This window comes from Marmota marmota, unplaced genomic scaffold, assembly GCF_001458135.2.
Source record: "Marmota marmota marmota unplaced genomic scaffold, marMar, whole genome shotgun sequence".
Classification (NCBI taxonomy): Eukaryota; Metazoa; Chordata; class Mammalia; order Rodentia; family Sciuridae; genus Marmota; species Marmota marmota.
Genome location: NW_025999842.1, coordinates 59,864,253 through 59,882,170, shown reverse-complemented (window position 1 = coordinate 59,882,170; position 17,918 = coordinate 59,864,253). Strand labels below are relative to the sequence as shown.

The window sequence follows — 17,918 nt, the reverse complement described above, 5'->3', positions numbered from 1 at the left end:
CACATGGCATAAAGTGACAACAGACCAGATTTCAAAAAGACCATTTCCTGAATCAAACTGTCCTTCACTTCTTTAGAAAAGGCTCCCTTGTTATGCACTCTGCAGCTGTGACAGTAATTTGCCACATCCCACAGACCATCATGTCTTCAATTTTCAGTGATTTACTCTGACACTTTGCCTCAGTGCCTAAGCCAAGCATACATCTTCCTGAAGAGTGTCACATTTAGGTGCCTTTAAAGAACTGACTACATTTAAATCACAGAAAATTGTGATTTTCTCTTTTCAAAGGGAGACAAATGACAGCCCAGTCATGCGGTAAATGAAACAAACAGCAGAATCATTTTCTAACCAACTTTCACACTTTTTCTTTAATCCCACACATGGGGCACAGGGGATCAAGTAGAAATGCATCTTTATTCTGTTCTGCCATAAAACACCCGACCTTGGGCTTCTCTGGCTTTTCTTTAGGTCTGAAGTGGTTTGCCTGTTCCTTCTTAGCACTTTCCTATGTCCATTTCCCAAGCAAAACAGAAATATAGCTGGTGCTCAAGGTTTCACACTTGGCCTTCAATGTTCTAAGCCTCCTGCCCTCGGTCACTTCATGACTTCAGTAAGACTTTTATCCAGATGAATCCTGTTTCCCTTTTCTTCTTGTCTCCCGCCTGAACACCAGACCCACGTTCCTGTTGCTGGGTCTCCTACTAGAGCCTACCATTCTTTTTTAGGAATCTTTACCTTGCTATGTTCCAAATAAAGGTCCTGTCTTCCTACACTGAAATCTAGGCTGCAAATCTTGAGATTTCCTTTTTTTTTTTTCCCAATTTGCTTCAAGTTTTATTATATTTAAATATCTAATAACAGGCATAATGATGGGAAAATAAGGAATTTATAGGCATTCAAATCTTTTTACAATTCTGATTTGCAGAAAATTCAGTTACTATAATTGAGTTAAGCAGCATCAGCTTACCAACAGTACTACCCAAATTTCTTTCTTTCTTTTTTTTTTTTTAACCTGGATGGCAGCATTAGAACTTTATTTTCTTCCAAATGAGATCAATTAATTTCTTGAACCTGCATTCTGTCTGGAGGCAGAAAATGGCAATCATTACAGTAGAGACAAAGAGCTCAAAACAGTTTAAAACCAAGCTGTGTGCCTGGGCTCAGTAGCCCACTGATGAGAAATATCTGCAGTTGTCACATGATGGCAGCCTGGCAAAAACCAAGGTCAAACTGGGTGCTTTGCCTATTTCCAGGACAGTAATCTGCATCCAAGTCATTGTAAAAAAAAAACCTGCAAAGGCAGTGCCCAGGTGTTAATTCTTTTTTTTTTTTTTAAAGGTACACTCATACACTGCTGGTGGGACTGCAAATTGGTACAGCCAATTTGGAAAGCTGGGAATGGAACCACCATTTGACCCAGCTATTCCTCTTCTCAGACTATACCCAAAGACCTAAAAACAGCATACTACAGGGACATAGCCACATCAATGTTTACAGCAGCACAATTCACAATAGCTAGACTGTGGAGCCAACCTAGATGCCCTTCAATGGATGAATGGATAAAAAAAAAAATGTGGCATACATACACAATGGAATATTACTCACCACTAAAAAATAATAAGATCATGGCAAATTTATAGGGAAATGGATGGCATTAGAGCAGATTATGCTAAGTGAAGTTAGGCAATCCCCCAAAAAACAAATGCCAAATGTCTTCTTTGATATGGGGCGGGGGGGTGACTCAAAATGGGTAAGAGAGGAAGAGCATGGGAAGAAGATTACTTCTACATAGGGAAGAGGGGTGGGAGGGAAAGGGAGGGAGAAAGGGAATTGCATGGATGGTGGAAGGAGACCTCACTGTTATACAAAATATATGTATGAAGATACGAGGAAAAAAAAAGAGCAGCACTACCTTAGATCAGGTACAGACAAGTGATGGGAGGGGAGGGGTTGGGGAGATAAGAAGGATAGTAGAATGAAACAGACATTATTATTACTGTGTGTATATATGTGACTGCATGACCAATGTGATTCTGCAACCTGTATACTCAGAAAAATGGGATATTGTATCCCATGTGATTCAAATCTTGAGATTTCTTTCTTCCCTCCCACTAACACCAGCCAGCTCAGCCTTGATCAGCATTCTCGCAAACCATCTACTCATCCTCTGTTCCTTCTGCCCTTCTATCTGTTTTAAATATTCTCTAATGCATACTTTCTCCTCTTGGCCCTATCTCCAAATTCACACAGGAGTCGGTTGTACAAAAAAGTATCTGAACATTAACTATGACACTATGGGAACTAGAGGAAAGAAATGACCTCTGAACGGACCGACACTGAATTAAAGGAAATTTCTGGATACTGGGCAAATGGCTAAGCTATTCCATTCGGACCCCATTGCTTGATGATTTATGATCCATAAACCTTCTGCTTTCTTATGCATAGAACTACCTCCCTTTTTATTCCTGGTTACTAGCCACACACCTAAATCCTGTGTATATTTCTCAAGAAAAAATGAGCTTCATGATAAAAGGAACTGGTTCCCTCCTCAATACTTCCCTTTGCTTCTCCACTATCCTTTGTTCCTAAAAAGCCCTTACATCACAATACAATATATATTCTTTATACACACACACACACAGGTAGTGCATGTGTGGTTTGAAGAAAACTCACAGGAGTACCAATTAAACCATGTCACAACTAAAGAAATAGAAAATTACCAACATCATCGAAGCTTCTCATAAATCCTCCCTAATTATGCCCCCTTAAAATGACAGGGTTACCTTTAACCTTTCTATTTCACTTTTAGTTCTTTAAAGTTTATATGTGTCACTGAACTGTACAACATTTAGTTCTTCATGGTTTTGAACGATATACAAATAAAACTGAACTGTACAAATTTCTTCTGCCATTTGATTTTTTCATCCCACTTTATAGATCCAACATTCACTATGCTGATGTGAATTGCTAGTTCATTGATTTTGCTGCTCTGTTATATCACATTTATGAATATGTCAAGATTAAACAAATTTTACTATTAAAAATGCTACTATAAATCTTGTACACATCTCTGGTGCAGTCCTATATAACCTTCAAACTCAAATCATTCACTTAATATGTCCTGAGTGACCTGTACTCTGCACCAGAAATTATATGAAGCCCTAAGTAGAGAAGAACATAGACTCATCCCTCTCGTAAAAGCTTAATTCATTTGGAGAGACAGATAACAAATAAGTACCTAGATATAATATTAACAATTACGACCCTTTGCCTTAGTGCCTGAGTCAAACCCATGACAAGTATCATGTAAGGAAAGAAGAGATTCCATGAGATGTCACAGCAGGAGAAGCTGCAGAGAGCCAAATTAAAATACAGATGGCAGCCAAATTGAGACCCAAAGGAAGAGAACACAGTAGCCATGGGACGAATACAGGCTCGAAGTGCTAGGACAAGAGCATTTCAGGAGGAGCAGATACCAAGTCTACCATTTCAGTAAGCAAAGTAAGAAATGGTGAGAGTCCACAGGGGAGCAAAGTGTAGGAGATGGACATAGAGACAGGCCAGGCGAAGGCCATTCCCCTCTAAGGGCAATAGACATCTGCTTAAAGGGGCACTGAGCCTACATGGAACATTCTCAGATGAATTTGAGTTCTTTAACCCTGAGAAGCCAGTCTCCACCTTGTTTCATCTATACGATCTTGGAGTCCTAAACATGAGTGACTAATGGCAGAACAGCCACAGAGTGCTCCCTTATTAAGGCATTACACCGGGGGTGGATCTGCACAGCATGAGAGCTGACCCTGACCAACAGCAGTTCTGAACCCTTGGACCACGACTCTATCACATGAGGCAGGCATATGTTGCTCAGGTGAGAAACTGTCATTACAGGCAATCATAAAGCACTAGGGAAATCAGAGGCAGGTGGGATTTGCTTGTAAATGTTTCCGAAAGAGGTAAATTTTTAACAGAATTTGGGAGGAATAAAGGGTTACAGACCATTGCCGCGGAGTGGTCAGAACATATTGAGTAAACAGAGAAGATGGGAGAGGAAGGAGCTGATTAATCATAAACAGGCCCCGACTGGAGCCCAGAGGAGGCCAAAGGCAATGGCAAAGAAGACTCAGTGGCTTCCTTGTGTAAGAGATGGACTAGAGACAGGCGAGGCTGTCCCCTGGATACTCAAGACCCCACACTACCCAGCACTCCCCTGTGCACTACAAAATGACCTTTAGTGTAGAAGTTGGAGCAGTCTCTCTTCTGTTCCTTTCAGGCTTAAAAATGAGCTGAAAGAGGGAGCTTTTCTTCAGAAAAGAATCAACAGAAACAAACACCAAACACATTAACATGCTTATCCACCCAGAAGTATTACCAAAAAACTGGGACCCATGTTCATAATGATACAAAGTGGGCTTCTGTCTGCGGAGATTGTGGCTGAGTCATTTGTCCTCATTTCATAGCTCATCAGGCCTGAGAAGCCCTTCTAGACCTGTCAGCTGGGTAGTGGACACGCAACTGACCCTTTTTCAAAACTGCTGTCACTGCAGACTCGCTGAGTGGACTGAACGCCCTTTCTGTGTGTTCATAACCTACTTCTATTCTCTTCTCACTTGACATACAGGGCCCTACTGGAGCATCTTGGCTCCCATTTTTTTGCACTGGTCATTTGGTGACACTTGCTGTAACCACCAGAGCCTGCTCATTATCTCTGGGACTCTGTGGATCATTAAGAATCAATGTCACCTCATCTTCCCTTTCCTGCCTTATCTGCAGGTGTTTCTCAGCCCTTTTGACTTCTCTTCCACACAGAACTTAGGTTATTTTTTTCTTAAAGCTTGGTGCTGCTGTTTTCTTGAGTGCTTGAACATCTCTATTAACTCTCATGTAGGCAGCTTGAATGGTTAATTTCTATTAATTTTTAAAGAGTAAAATTTTCAACCCCAACATCATTTCTCTAAGAGTAATTTTTTCACAGTTTCACTGAACCACCCATTCATGTAACAACTATTAATAAAAGACAGCAAACCAAGAGCAAATGAAACTTTTCAAATTATCTTAAAAATATAGGCAAACATCATTTTCTGTAGCAACTGACAAGGCCTAAATGTTCTTGGATAAACTCAATCATTAAAACTACAACCACAAATGGCTTAAATCTATGCTCTATCATAAGTACTCATATTTCTATTTAATTTTATGTTGTGTTGGGGGGAAATAACCTTTTGGCAAAATATCTATCACAGAATACTATGAACAAACCCTCCACAGGAAAAATTTGTTGATACTACTAAAAGTCCCAAGATATTTTAAAGAAGAAAATAGAGACTTTTCTCTAATTTGCTAAGGTAAAAGTTCCCATTTGGATCAGAAACGTGATTCATGTTTCTTTAATATATGATCATATGGGAATAAACTGTTTGGAGCTCTGCAGTAAAAAGGCAATGACCTACTACTGTGATTTCATGATTTAATGCTTTTAAATTGGGTGGCAGCATAATTTTTGAAAGAGCTTTTTATGTTACTCCTGTGTTTTGGTTAATTTTGTACTCCAACTGCGAATGGCATATGTTCATTTGTGTTACTCCTGCATTCTGTTGGGGCAAATAATGAAGCATTTATAGAAACACAGCCAACTCCTTGAGTGAGGTGCACGGCAAATCAGATTAACTCTGCAAATGCATTGCCCTTTCCATTTATCTTTGTTGGGAGGGGAATCCAAAGAACAGAGTGAGGAACTTTGTTAGAATAACTCACAACATAGTGCTTTTTGCAGTCTTCGGATCTTGATTGCTGTACGGTAGGCAGAGAAACGTACATTATTCAGGTCGGCTGAAATGGAAGAAAGAACAATTTAAAAGTGTGCTTATGATTTGACTTCCGTGGAATGCTAAAAAATGTATTTGCTTACTCTGGATGATGGAAATCATTATGTCTATCTGCAATAAAAAGCCTTCTCCTAAATTTTCCATCTATTTAGGAAAATAATTAAGTGGTGGTTAGTACCCAATGGAGACACATTTCCAAGCAACGCTATGCAGAAAATGTCAAAGTAAGGTGCTTCGGCATGCCAAGTTCTTCAAATGAGGGAGATCAGAATGTCCCCAACAGAGAGGACTTTCTGACCTTCTCCATTCCTTCTGACTCACACGCCTCTTTCTCCCCTGAAGCAAGTCACAGAAAGCAGAATTCCTGTCCTTTGGCAAGCTATGGAAACTAGAAATTTTGTTCTCCAAAGTAAAGGCATAAAACCTAGAAAGGTAAGTCTCTGATCTTCTCCCTCCTTCCCTGAAGACCCTCATAATAGGTGTCCTGACCAATATGTAGAAGAAAAGAATGCCACTCAGAGGCCAAGAAAAATCTGAACAGAGAGACCCCCAAACTTCCATCTCAGTCCATTACCATTAAGTTGGACCCTTCTTTCTAATCACACTTGTACATGGCTGTCATTCTTTATTAGCCTAGGCATAAACATTGAAAGTTTCTATTCCCCAGGGACTTTGGGTCTTCATTTCTCAATACGCTGTGTTATGTAAAACTTTAACTAAATGCATTTGTTTTGCTTTTCTCTAGTGAACCTGTCTGTGTTACAGGAGCATCAGCCACAACCCTTACAACAGATGAGCAAAGGGATCACACCTTCCTGGCCTTATACAGGAAAAGAAGGAAGATGAGGAAAAGGAAGCCCAGTGACTATTAAGACCTCATACACTCCACTCCTGCTCCAGGGGTTCTCCTCCAGGGCACTGTCCCCAAGGACAATTAGTTGTCTGTCCATCAAGTTATCTCACTACTCATAAATCTGATCTATTCTACACTCCTTCCATTTTATTTGCTTCTTCTGACCTTCTATGAATCTGGTTGAAATGATTCTATGATCAATATTTACATCTTTTAAACAAAGGCTACTCAAATTTCTTCTTTTGCTCCCTAAAGACAGAGAATCAGACACTAGCAGATTTACAGGGAAACTCGTATAACATCAAAATTTGGACCCCTCTCTTCCAGACAAAGCAAACCAGTGGCTTTTCTCTTGCTTATTTGACTTTTGCACTCCATTTCCTACCAAATGAAAGCTCCTGCAAGAAGCCAAATGCTTAAGAGATGTGTATGTACTTGTTGAAGTGGGAATGGGAGGATCAGGATGCTTGGTCCCTCCAGCATCGTCTTAGTTCCTCAAAGAGAAACTTTAAAAACCACTGGACCAACCTGAAGGAAACAGGACAAGTGATCGACTGAAATCCACAGTTTATAGGAAACAGGACAAGTGATCGATTGAAATCCATAGTTTATAGCAATTAAAACAAGAGCATCTAATGTGTTTTCTTCCATTTTTTTAATATTAAAATGAATCTAGCTGTTCGTGACTTAAGCAAAATAAAATTGGGTAAGCTAATTTGATAAAATCTGCTAAATAAAAAGAGAGCTAAAAGCAAATTTAAAGCAGTAGATTGGAGGTTTCTGTTTTGGGAGTCACCAGGTATTGGACCCAGGGATGCTTACCCACTGAGCCACATCCATAGCCCTTTTATTTTAAATATTTTATTTTGAAACAGAGTCTCACTAAGTTGCTTAGGGCCTCACTAAGTTGCTAAAGCTGGCTTTGAACTCATAATCCTCCTGCCTTGGCCTCCTGAGTAGCTGGAATCACAGGCCTGGGCCACTGTGCCCAGTTGTTTGTTTGTTTGTTTTGCATGCAAAGCCAAAGTTTAAGATGACCCAATACGAGGAAGGTAAAATGTACAATTACATTCCCCCTAGTAAATGTACTCTTACTCTCTTTCAACTAATATGTTCACAATACCTATTTACTGAACTGCCTTTAGAAGTTCAATTGCTTTTCTTTTGTGGGGGCGAATTGGGGAGTGAACCTTGAGGCCCTCTACCAATGAGCTGCATTCTGAGTCCTTATTTTTTGTTTTAAGGCAGGGTCTCTGTAAGTTACCCAGGCTGGCCTCAAACCTGTGAGCCTTCTACCTCTGCAATTGCTAGGATTCCAGGTGTGTGCTGCCTTAAACTGATTTTAAGTGTCAATGACATGATTCTTTTCATATTATATGCCATATAAGAAAAACCAGTGACTAGTTTCTTTTGAAGAATATACAGTTCTCACCTATTCAGGTTAATTCCTTACTATTAAACAAAATAATACTAACCAAGGGATTGAAAGAGTTCGGTCATTTTAGGATGATCCCAACAGGTCGTCTGTGTTTGATGGCTGGGGGAACAAAAAGAACATGCAAAACAATTATTACTCATTAATGGAACATTAATAAGAAATTTCATTTGAGCAACTATAGACATATGAATAGACAAATGAAAAGACATTTGCTTTACCCATGTCAAAAAGAATTTAAACTACATATTAAAACGTAGATATAAAGAATGACTGTCACAAATCCTTTGGCCCCAGGCTTGATCAACCCACAGTTCAGGATAATTCCATTCCAGTTAAGCAGATATAGATTCTCATTCAGAACAAATCCTCTGACAGCAGAACTGCTGTGAAGAATCACTACACTTTAGAAGTCTTCATCGAATTTCTAAAGACTGAGAAATGAAGAGTTTAATTCTGAATAAACCTCCACCTCTCGGTCTATGAGGATCCTTGCTCTTCAACCCGGTCTCTTTCCTTGGAGCAAATCTGCTCTTTCACCCCTTTCTGGGATTCTGGGTTATCCTTGGCATGACACCTCTTTCTTCTTTTGACCTTATGCCCCTCTTCTTAATGCCCCCTTACTTCAGTTTCCCTCAGTAAACAGTGTTATTATTTTTCTACAAATTGAGCCACTTCACTTGGATCCTTATTCTTCACTTTAAAGCACATTTTCAGTTTTGTTTTTTCTGTAAATTCCAAAACTAATTCATATATTGGTTGGAAGTCTTTGGGGGAATAAGATAAGGGTAAAACTGGTAAATATAGTGTTTATATTAGGTCCCTTAGTGTGTGTGTGTGTGTGTGTGTGTGTGTTAAACAGCTCATAACTTTGATGGGCTAGTGGCCTCGTATTTAAAAATAGCTTACTCTCCTTTATCTAGGTCAGAATAGATTAATAACATTTAATAGTACTCCAAAGACTTCTTAGATGACACTCAATTCTGTTTAGTAAGCTAAGTGAAATAGCACACTACACAAGAAAGATGACACTAAAATATTCATAAAAGCAAATTTAAGAAAAAAAAAATTTTTTTAAATCTATACCTACATTTCTCTAAAAACTGTTGGGCAGGAACTCAAGCTTTCTGATCTAAATTCTACCACACATAGTGTGGCCAAGAACTTGGCAGAAATGCAGAATATCAGAAAGAACATCCTCTCTACCATCAACAAGAATTAAAGGACAATTTGCTAAAAATGTAGCATTAATCCAATATGCCACCATGGGCTCCTGGTCTCAGCCTACCAAGATTCAGTGCGTAACTTCTCTTGTGTTTTGAGTGATTTCAATCCCCATGACAACACTACTCCACAGAGACACACATCCCACCATGAGAGAAGGAACCACAGCTCAAGGACCAAACCAAAGGTCTCATTAAAGCAGGGCCAGACTTTATAGATCACAAATAAAAGGATGCTCCCTCTAGAATCCCAGGTGTGCAGCTTCACCTCACACAACCCTTGTGGAGCCATGAGGGGGAAATACTACCATCGGGTCAGCAGAGGACCAAGAATTCAAGGCGAACACTCCTTGCTAATGGCTCTCTTGAGTAACGCCACTGTGTACCAGGAGCTGAGGGAACACACACACACATTTGGCAAACAGATGGAGACAGGGAACCGGCATCTCCTTTCGTGAATTCAATACCAGTTGATTCATTAGGCAGAACTGCCAACGCTGAAAATAAATACAGCTTCTGGTTGCAAGAGTAAAACTGCAGCTTACAAAATAACAGTTAAAAAAAAAGAAAAACTAGTAGATGCTGTTGGCTGCTAGGTTTCTTTTTTAAGAGGGAAGAGGGGGTTAGAACAAAACCCACAATGAACCTAAAGGCTCAAAGTATTTGAATAACTGCAGATTGTTCGGCAACTCTTGCCAAAATGCTTCCAATTTCTCCCAGAGTAGGCAACCAAAACAGAATCAAAGTAGCACCCCCAACCCCCCAAATAACAACAGCCAAGCTTCCAGCTAATCTCAAATATGAGATGGGAGTGGAGCTTAATATTGGGCAGTTTGATAAACTAGCATATAAAATTATAGATTTGTTACTAAAAATCTTATTAAAAGGCAATAGGCACAGGAATCAGTCCAAGAAAAAAATGAAAAATTAAACAAAGCAGTTAAATCTAACAAAGCAGTTAAGTCCAAAATCTATGAAGCAAACAATAGTGAGAATAGCTGACATCCAAGGAGGGTGCCCAGCCATCCCAGTTTTGCCTTTGTAGCGATAGACTGCAAAGGCCTTTGATGGGTGCAAAAAATTAGAGGTTATATGTTATGAGGTGTGCCCCAAAAGCTCATGTATGAGACAATGTAAGAAGTTTAGAGGAGTAATGAGTTATAGAGCCTAAACCCAATTAAAGGCAGGTAGGGTGTGGCTGGAGGAGCTGGGGCATTGGGGCATGGCTTTGCAGTACTTATTTGTATTTGGTGAGTGGAGATCTCTCTCTCTCTCTCTCTCTCTCTCTCTCTCTCTCTCTCTCTCTCTCTCTCTCTGTCTCTCGGCTTCCTGATTGTTATGTGAGCCACTTGCCTCCACCATAATCTTCCAGGATGAAGACTGCAATCTATGGATTTGAGTACCTCTGAAACTATAAGCCCCCAAATAAAGTTTTCCTCCTCTACAGTTTTTCTGGTTAGGTTCTTTAGTCACAACAGAGAAAAAGCTGACTAAAACAGTATCCTGTAAAGTTTAAATTATCTTTGAGCTATTTTAAACTCTGTAAACTGAAGAAAAGTGATAATAATGCATGTTTTATGTCTATGGATATGTAAATTGTGTCCCTGGAATGCAACTGGCTATTGCTGGGTGGATACAGACTACTTAGTCAGCCTTACATCTTTATGTAAATTCATCTTTGGGTTCCTTATTTGACTCTAGAGCTGTAGTACTTTGTCTTCTCCTTGGAGCTTGCTATAACTTCTGTTTCTCTCTTATTAATGAGTTAAATGTAATATCTGACTCATGCTGTTTATGTGTTTGCATATATTTTGTGAATTATCCTTCAACATCTGTGACAGACCTTCTTTATACTGGACTATATACAGGAATTACATGTCAGTATCTTGATATGATTATTAAAAGTGCCCCTTTACTCTTAAGTTTCCCAGTTGGGATAATACATAATCCCCACACTTTATGGGCTTCAAAGAAATATCACACGACTAAGATTAATAAACAGGATATGCCTCTACTTGTTATTATTCAGAATAATGTACTCTAAGAAGCCATAGAAAGTAAAATACAAATAAGACAGCATACAAACAAAACCTCAAAGGCTGCATAATAGAATGGCCTACAAGAGGTGATGAACCAATAGCAAATCACAGATACTTTTGATCAATTGGGAAGATACTGATTTCTGGGCAAACAACTGCTCTGTGAAAGATATTTTTAAAACCCATTAGTTTTCACTAGACTAGTCTTATTTTTTCCCCCTGAAAACCTTAGAAGATGATCAGAAGGCATCTTACTTGCCCCAAAACTGACATATAGCTAAATATAGTCATTACTACCTACCTAGTTTTATGCTTATACTGGATTCTGTGAAGTTTGCTATTTATCACTTCATTTCAATTATAAAGATAAAGGCATATCAGAAAAAAATAAAGGGGAGTGAGTTAATTAAAAAATACAAATGTGAGAAAAAGAACTAGTATATTGTTCGGCAACAAGACAGTGACAGAAACAGCCTTCCTTGTTGACAAGTGAGAGATGACACAGTAGGTCAGAATGCACACAGCTAATTACGGTAATAGTCTAATATTCTAGGGCTCATGTTGTGCTTTTCTATGTAGAAAACTTTTCTTTTTGTTTTTTTAAAGAGAGAGAGAGAAAAAAAAATTTTAATATTTATTATTTTTTAGTTTTCGGCGGACACAACATCTTTGTTTTTATGTGGTGCTGAGGATCGAACCCGGGCCGCACGCATGCCAGGCGAGCGCGCTACCGCTTGAGCCACATCCCCAGCCCGAAAACTTTTCTACATGTAAAATTTTTCTACGTGTAAACACACTCCACAGTAAAATGCCAAGATGTATATGAGAGTCCTCTCCCCATTTTACAGATGAAGGAGACTAGGGCAGGTGCTTATATAATTTGCCCAAGGTTATGTGCAAGTAGTAGAAATGGGATTTGAACACAGATGGTCTGATTATAAGCCTGCTCTCTTGAAATGGAAGTATATTTGCAAAATTAAGGTTTAAAAGTATTTTTTGATGAATCTATCCAAATGTGAACCCACAGTCCATCATTATAATCATTACAAACAAACTCATCTTCTTGCTTCTCTCTCAGCCATGGCAAATCCCAGGCCTGGATCTACTAAATTACTTGCCTTTTCTGAACCTAAGCAGCTGTGGATGAATATAACCGAAGAAAATTACTCAGACTGATTTTACTTTAAATATTTGATTCAAATCTCAAATGTCCAACTTCTTGATAATTGCACTACATTCCCTAATAAACTTGCTTTCTCAGAGTCAGTAATTTCCAAGTAAAGCCTTCTTTCCCATACCAAAATTGATTTTCCCTCCCTGTTTTAGTATCATTTGACCTTACCCCACACTTCATTGAAAAACTAAAAACCACTAGATTAGGACTCCTTCATCTTCCTACTACCACATCAGTAATCTTCTCTCCATCTGTCCATTGGTCTTCCTCTCTCCTGTAACTGAGAAGTATCACTGTCCTATCAATGGCCAGTTCTTCCCAGATCCTTCCTGTAGAACTTTGTGCTACATTATAGAACAGTAAAGCTATTCTTGACAGAATACAAATTTTGTTAAACTGTCATGTATACACGTAGACACACACACACACACACCCCTCAAAATCACATTTTCCACTAGTTATCACCCCTTTTTCTCTTCTTCACAAACAAAATAAATGATTTGTGAACTGTAAATATGTCCTCGTGTCCCACTCACTACTCAACCCACTTGTGTTTGGCTTCTAAATTGACCCCTCCACCCAAGCCGGTCCCATCAACATTATCAAAGAGCTCCAGGGTGAGACCTCAGTGGAACGGCTGCTACCCAGAAATGAGGCGAGAAACTTCCCAAGTTATATAGTATAGTAGGTGACAGGTGCTTTTAAAAGAAATAGAAAAATGAAGTTAACTTTGAAAACATCCACTTTACATAATGCCTAAAAAGTTATATCTAGGAATTAAGCAAGGGTTTCTAACTAATCAATTCTGCATTCAGAATTTTGGTGACATTTATTTGAATAATCCCTTCTTAAAGATCTAAGAGGTGATTTACTTATCTTCAGCTCAAAACCCCTCAATCTTTGTTTCACTTCATACCAAATTAAAGAAGAAAATGAAGTAACCCTTGGGTAATGTCAGTCCTCACCCAGCTGTGTGTGGGCTGTGGGGTGTTGGGGAGATGCCGGGGGTGGGGGAAGGAGATGAGGAAGCTTTGTGGCAAGTGACTTACAGGGTCTTCAGGTTATAGGCAACTTCTAAAACACCCCCCAAACACTTTTGACTGTCCTCCACACTTTTAAAGCCAGGAAATCTCAGATAGTATTTTGGAGACATAGGAGTACATTTAAGGAAAAACAAAAAAGTCTGAATATCAACATTTGAAGGAGGAAAAGAGCACTTTGTTCAAAATTCAGATAAAATACATGAGCCATCCAGGAATAGTGGTGCACTCCTGTAGTCCCAGCACTTGGGAGGCTGAGGCAGAAGGATTGCTTGAGCCTAGGATTTCAAGGCCAACCTGGACAACATAATTAGACCTTGTCTCAAAAAAAAAAAAAAAAAAATCTTGCTTGATAGTAAAACACTATGAAGGTATAACATCTTCCCTAAAAAGTGCCATTATCTCCTCATGATAATGAAGACACACAGAATGAAAAAACAAAGTATAAGAAACAATTGGGAGTAGGTCCAAATACACAAGCATGTACAGGGCTGTAAGAAATAGGCTACAGTACATACAAAAATACAGAAAGTCAAATATTGTAAACATGGTTGTAGAACATTGTTTCAAAACAATAAGACCAATTTTTTGTATGTTTGTTTTTAAATAGAGTGATAGAATTAATTACCTAATTTGACATGCCTAGGTGTGAGGGATAGGTACTTGTCTCTAGGGCACTGGATGACTGTCTAAAAGTATAAACATGCACATACTTAATAAACAAAAAGGAGCCCCTACCTCTGAGGGGCTACTTGGACCTAGAACCTATTGAGAACATTATCCCCTGCATCCAGCTCCACCACCATTTTCTGATGCTCAGACTGGGAAGGCTGAGACCTTCCTCAAGAGACCTGCAGGTCAGCTGTGAATGCACAGGTGCTGGGGAGTCTTGTATGCCCCTGACTTCCCCGAGGGTGCCAACACCAGGGTTATGTTCATACCAGAGTTAAATCTGTCCTTGTATCCTTTTGGTTTGCTTTTTTTTTTTTTTTTTTGCAATTATAATGTGCACTTTAAAAAAAATTACACTTTTATCTCTTTCATTTATACACATTTTTTAAATTAGGGGTTAATTTAATTTTTTATACAGTTACATGAAACTTTTATTTTATTATTTTACTTTATAATCAGCACAGAAAAAGATATTTTATTCATTTTAATTTTGTAACCATCATTCTGTACTCTTGTTAATTTTAGTAACAGTGTAAAACATGTAATCTTTACAAACTGAAGTTTAGGTATGTTTTTTCTTGTCTTCATGATCCCATTGGCAATCCTCCTCGTGTGGCAGGCCTTTATTTGCTGCATCCCTGATCCTAAAATCAAACTGTATAGGAAGGATGATGGTGTTATTAGAATAAAATATTCCTAAGTAATTTAGAAGATTCCAAGCCAACATTCCACTACTTGGCCCCAGCCATGTACAGATAAATGACAGGAAAGAGAGTGCTCTCTTTTGACCAGTACTTTTGATCTGACTTCCTCTTTGAGTGGGTTAGTAAACTGTTCGTGTCAGTACTATCTTTTGAAGACAATGTCAACTTCACCTGAACAATCTCAATAACCCAGGACACCGGTAAACATACTAGAAAGCTCCCAGGGATGGTTTGTTGACTGCCAGCTGCTGCCAGGCAGGCTGTGCGCTGTTTGGTTTCCTAGCTGGCCAAGGTATGCTCATTTGTCTAAAGTTGCCTCCAAGTGCAAGAGAAGTTTAGTGATCCCCAGGTGCTTACATTCTTTCACAAGGCAATTTCGTTCTTACCTCCTCATCAGCAGAGTTGGCCTCGTGAGTTTTAAATATTTATTTTCAATAAAGACAGAGTCACAGACCATTTCTTAGGAAAACAGACTCTCCAGTACATTTTCCTATATTCTATTTCATTTATTTATAATTAAAACCCCAAACACAAGCTCCACAGTTGCAAAGAAATTCTCAGTGTGTCCCAAGAGTTCTCCACTTTAAAAAAATCTCAAACCAAAAGGACACTATCCCTTCTCTTGACAAGGAGGAAGAAAAATGAAGACTGCTATGATAAGTCTTTCAGAGAAAAATGTATTTATTTTTCATTGTTAATTATACTTTTGTTGCACATTTTGTTCTGGGATAAGTTTTCCATAACCTTTAAAGATAAAATTCCCTTTAGTGTTTTTTGCTGTTGTGGTACACATGTATCTTTATTGGCATTGACTTTCATGTTAGGCAGGATAAACTTGAGTTTCCCGTTTGGAGCTGTCTTCTCTCTCCTTATTTAGGGAATGACTATTCCACCTATATTGTCTAAGCTGGGGCCAGAATTCTTCTATAAAACACTCATTAATTCTTTCCTCTACATAACACATGTAGTTTTACCAAGACAAACATATGTAGTATAGGCAAATGACACATAAGTTTACTGGAAGGAAAAAAACTACCCGCTCCCCAAGATTTAATTTACAACTATAAACTTCTTTGTTCTTTCCTTCCCCACCCCCAACAATCTACAGGATTAAGACAGAAAGAAGGGTGCCTTGGGAAGTAAGAAGCAGATCTAAAAGAAGCTGGCAGGATTATCAATAATGAGCATAAGAATAGAAAAAAAAAGACATAAAAGGAAATGTAGTAAAAAGAGGATTTTTTTTTTTTTTGCAGGGTGGGGGGTGGGGTACCAGAGATTTAACCCAGAGGTGCTTCACCACTGAGCCACATCTCAAGCCCTTTTTTATATTTTATTTTAGAAACAGGGTCTTGCTGAGTTGCTAAGTCTGGTTTTGAACTCGATCCTCCTGCCTCACTCTCCCAAGCTACTGGGATTAGGTATGTGCCACTTTGCCCAGACAAGAGGAAAATTCTGACTTAGAACTACTCAAAGGGGAAGTCAGAACAAGGGAAAGAAACACAAGATCATGATGCTTACAGGTAGGATCAATTCATTCTGGCTAATGCCTTATGCTTTTGTAATGCCAGCTTTAGGGAATGTGATGTGTGTGGCCTACGTAATTGCAGGTTAGTAAAGTGTTAATGTCAAAACTGAATATGAGATTGTAAGCTGCACTTAGAGTTCTATAAAGAATTAACGTTTGTACTGCAGATGCCATTAGGGAAATGGAGCTCTCGAACTGTCAAACTGTGTCAGGGAAGCCCAGTCACAGGAGTAGGACAATCATTTGTACCAAGTCTAAGACTCACTGAAAAGTAAAGCATTTGGGGTTTGGAGAAGATGCCGTGGGGAGGAAAGGAGAACCATCCTTCCTACACCCTACTCAACAGGCTCAATCACCAACAGGCTGGATGTGCAGATCACCAGCTAGGTGGCAAGACCCAGGGCTTTGTTGACATCTTACAAACAGAATTCTACTTGGTGGCAGAAGTCTCCTTGCCTAGGGAATGGAGAGGGCTATACTACACGATTGATCTCCCCACCTCAGAACTCCTTTAAGGTCTTACGGGCAGGACTGTAGAGAGCAATACTTTCTTATCTCTAGAAAAGCACCCCAATCCACCACAAGACCACTGTATGAAATTTTCTTAAATATACACAATAGAGATTAGCCTGTGGAAAGGCCCTCACAAAGACAGAGTGACACTGGAAAAGGCTGGGATATCAGAGAAAGTAATGGCTCTGTCCTCAAACAGCTGTACACAGTGGGTACATAATAAATGATAACCAGTGTACAGCAAGAAAGAAAAGATGTTTGCTCATATTTTCTTCACTGTTCTTCTCATTCCTAAACATAATCTTTCCCTAGCCAAATTTTCTATGTAATTAAAAATTTCAGAATATAGGGGACAGACCTGCATAGCAGGCTAAAGCTAGAACAGTCCCTGGGTTTAATGCTACTTTGTCCACTTACTGGACATGCAATCTCAAGCAGACTCTGTGTGTACTTATTAATTACTTATTAATGTATTTATCAGTTACTATACAGGGGCAATGATAAAACTATACTTCACTATACACTCTTTCCTTTAAGTGTTAAAATAAATTATTCACATAATGCCCAGGATTCAGCATAGTGTCTGACAAATCAGTGTTCAAAATGGAATTTACTATAATTATCATTATTATTATTATTATCCACTACTACTACTACTACTACTTATTATTATTATTATTATTATTATTTGTAGAATAAAATGAGAAGGAATCATATTCACAGGATTAATGTGACATATGAGGAAAGTTCAAATAAAACTTTTATCAATTATTATTTTTACCCCTCAAAGTCCCTGGATATTGACTTTTAGCTGAAGACATGAATGACCTGTGCAAAACACAAAAATGAACTGGAAATTCACAATGGAAGAGATCTGGCTTTTATAACTCTACCACCTAATTTTGATTTTTCTTCTTT

At 38.7% G+C, this 17,918-nt stretch overlaps 1 protein-coding gene across 1 annotated transcript in view; it reads right to left on the bottom strand.

The window, feature by feature from the left end:
- The window catches only part of Utrn (utrophin), a 515,860-nt gene that overhangs the window by 73,150 nt on the left and 424,792 nt on the right, over positions 1-17,918 (bottom strand). Inside the window, exons 59-60 of the mRNA XM_048800520.1 lie at positions 8,151-8,212; positions 5,752-5,826 (exon numbers count right to left, since the gene is read on the bottom strand). Coding sequence (XP_048656477.1) covers positions 5,752-5,826; positions 8,151-8,212 — 137 coding nt within the window. The remainder of the gene's footprint in view (positions 1-5,751; positions 5,827-8,150; positions 8,213-17,918) is intronic.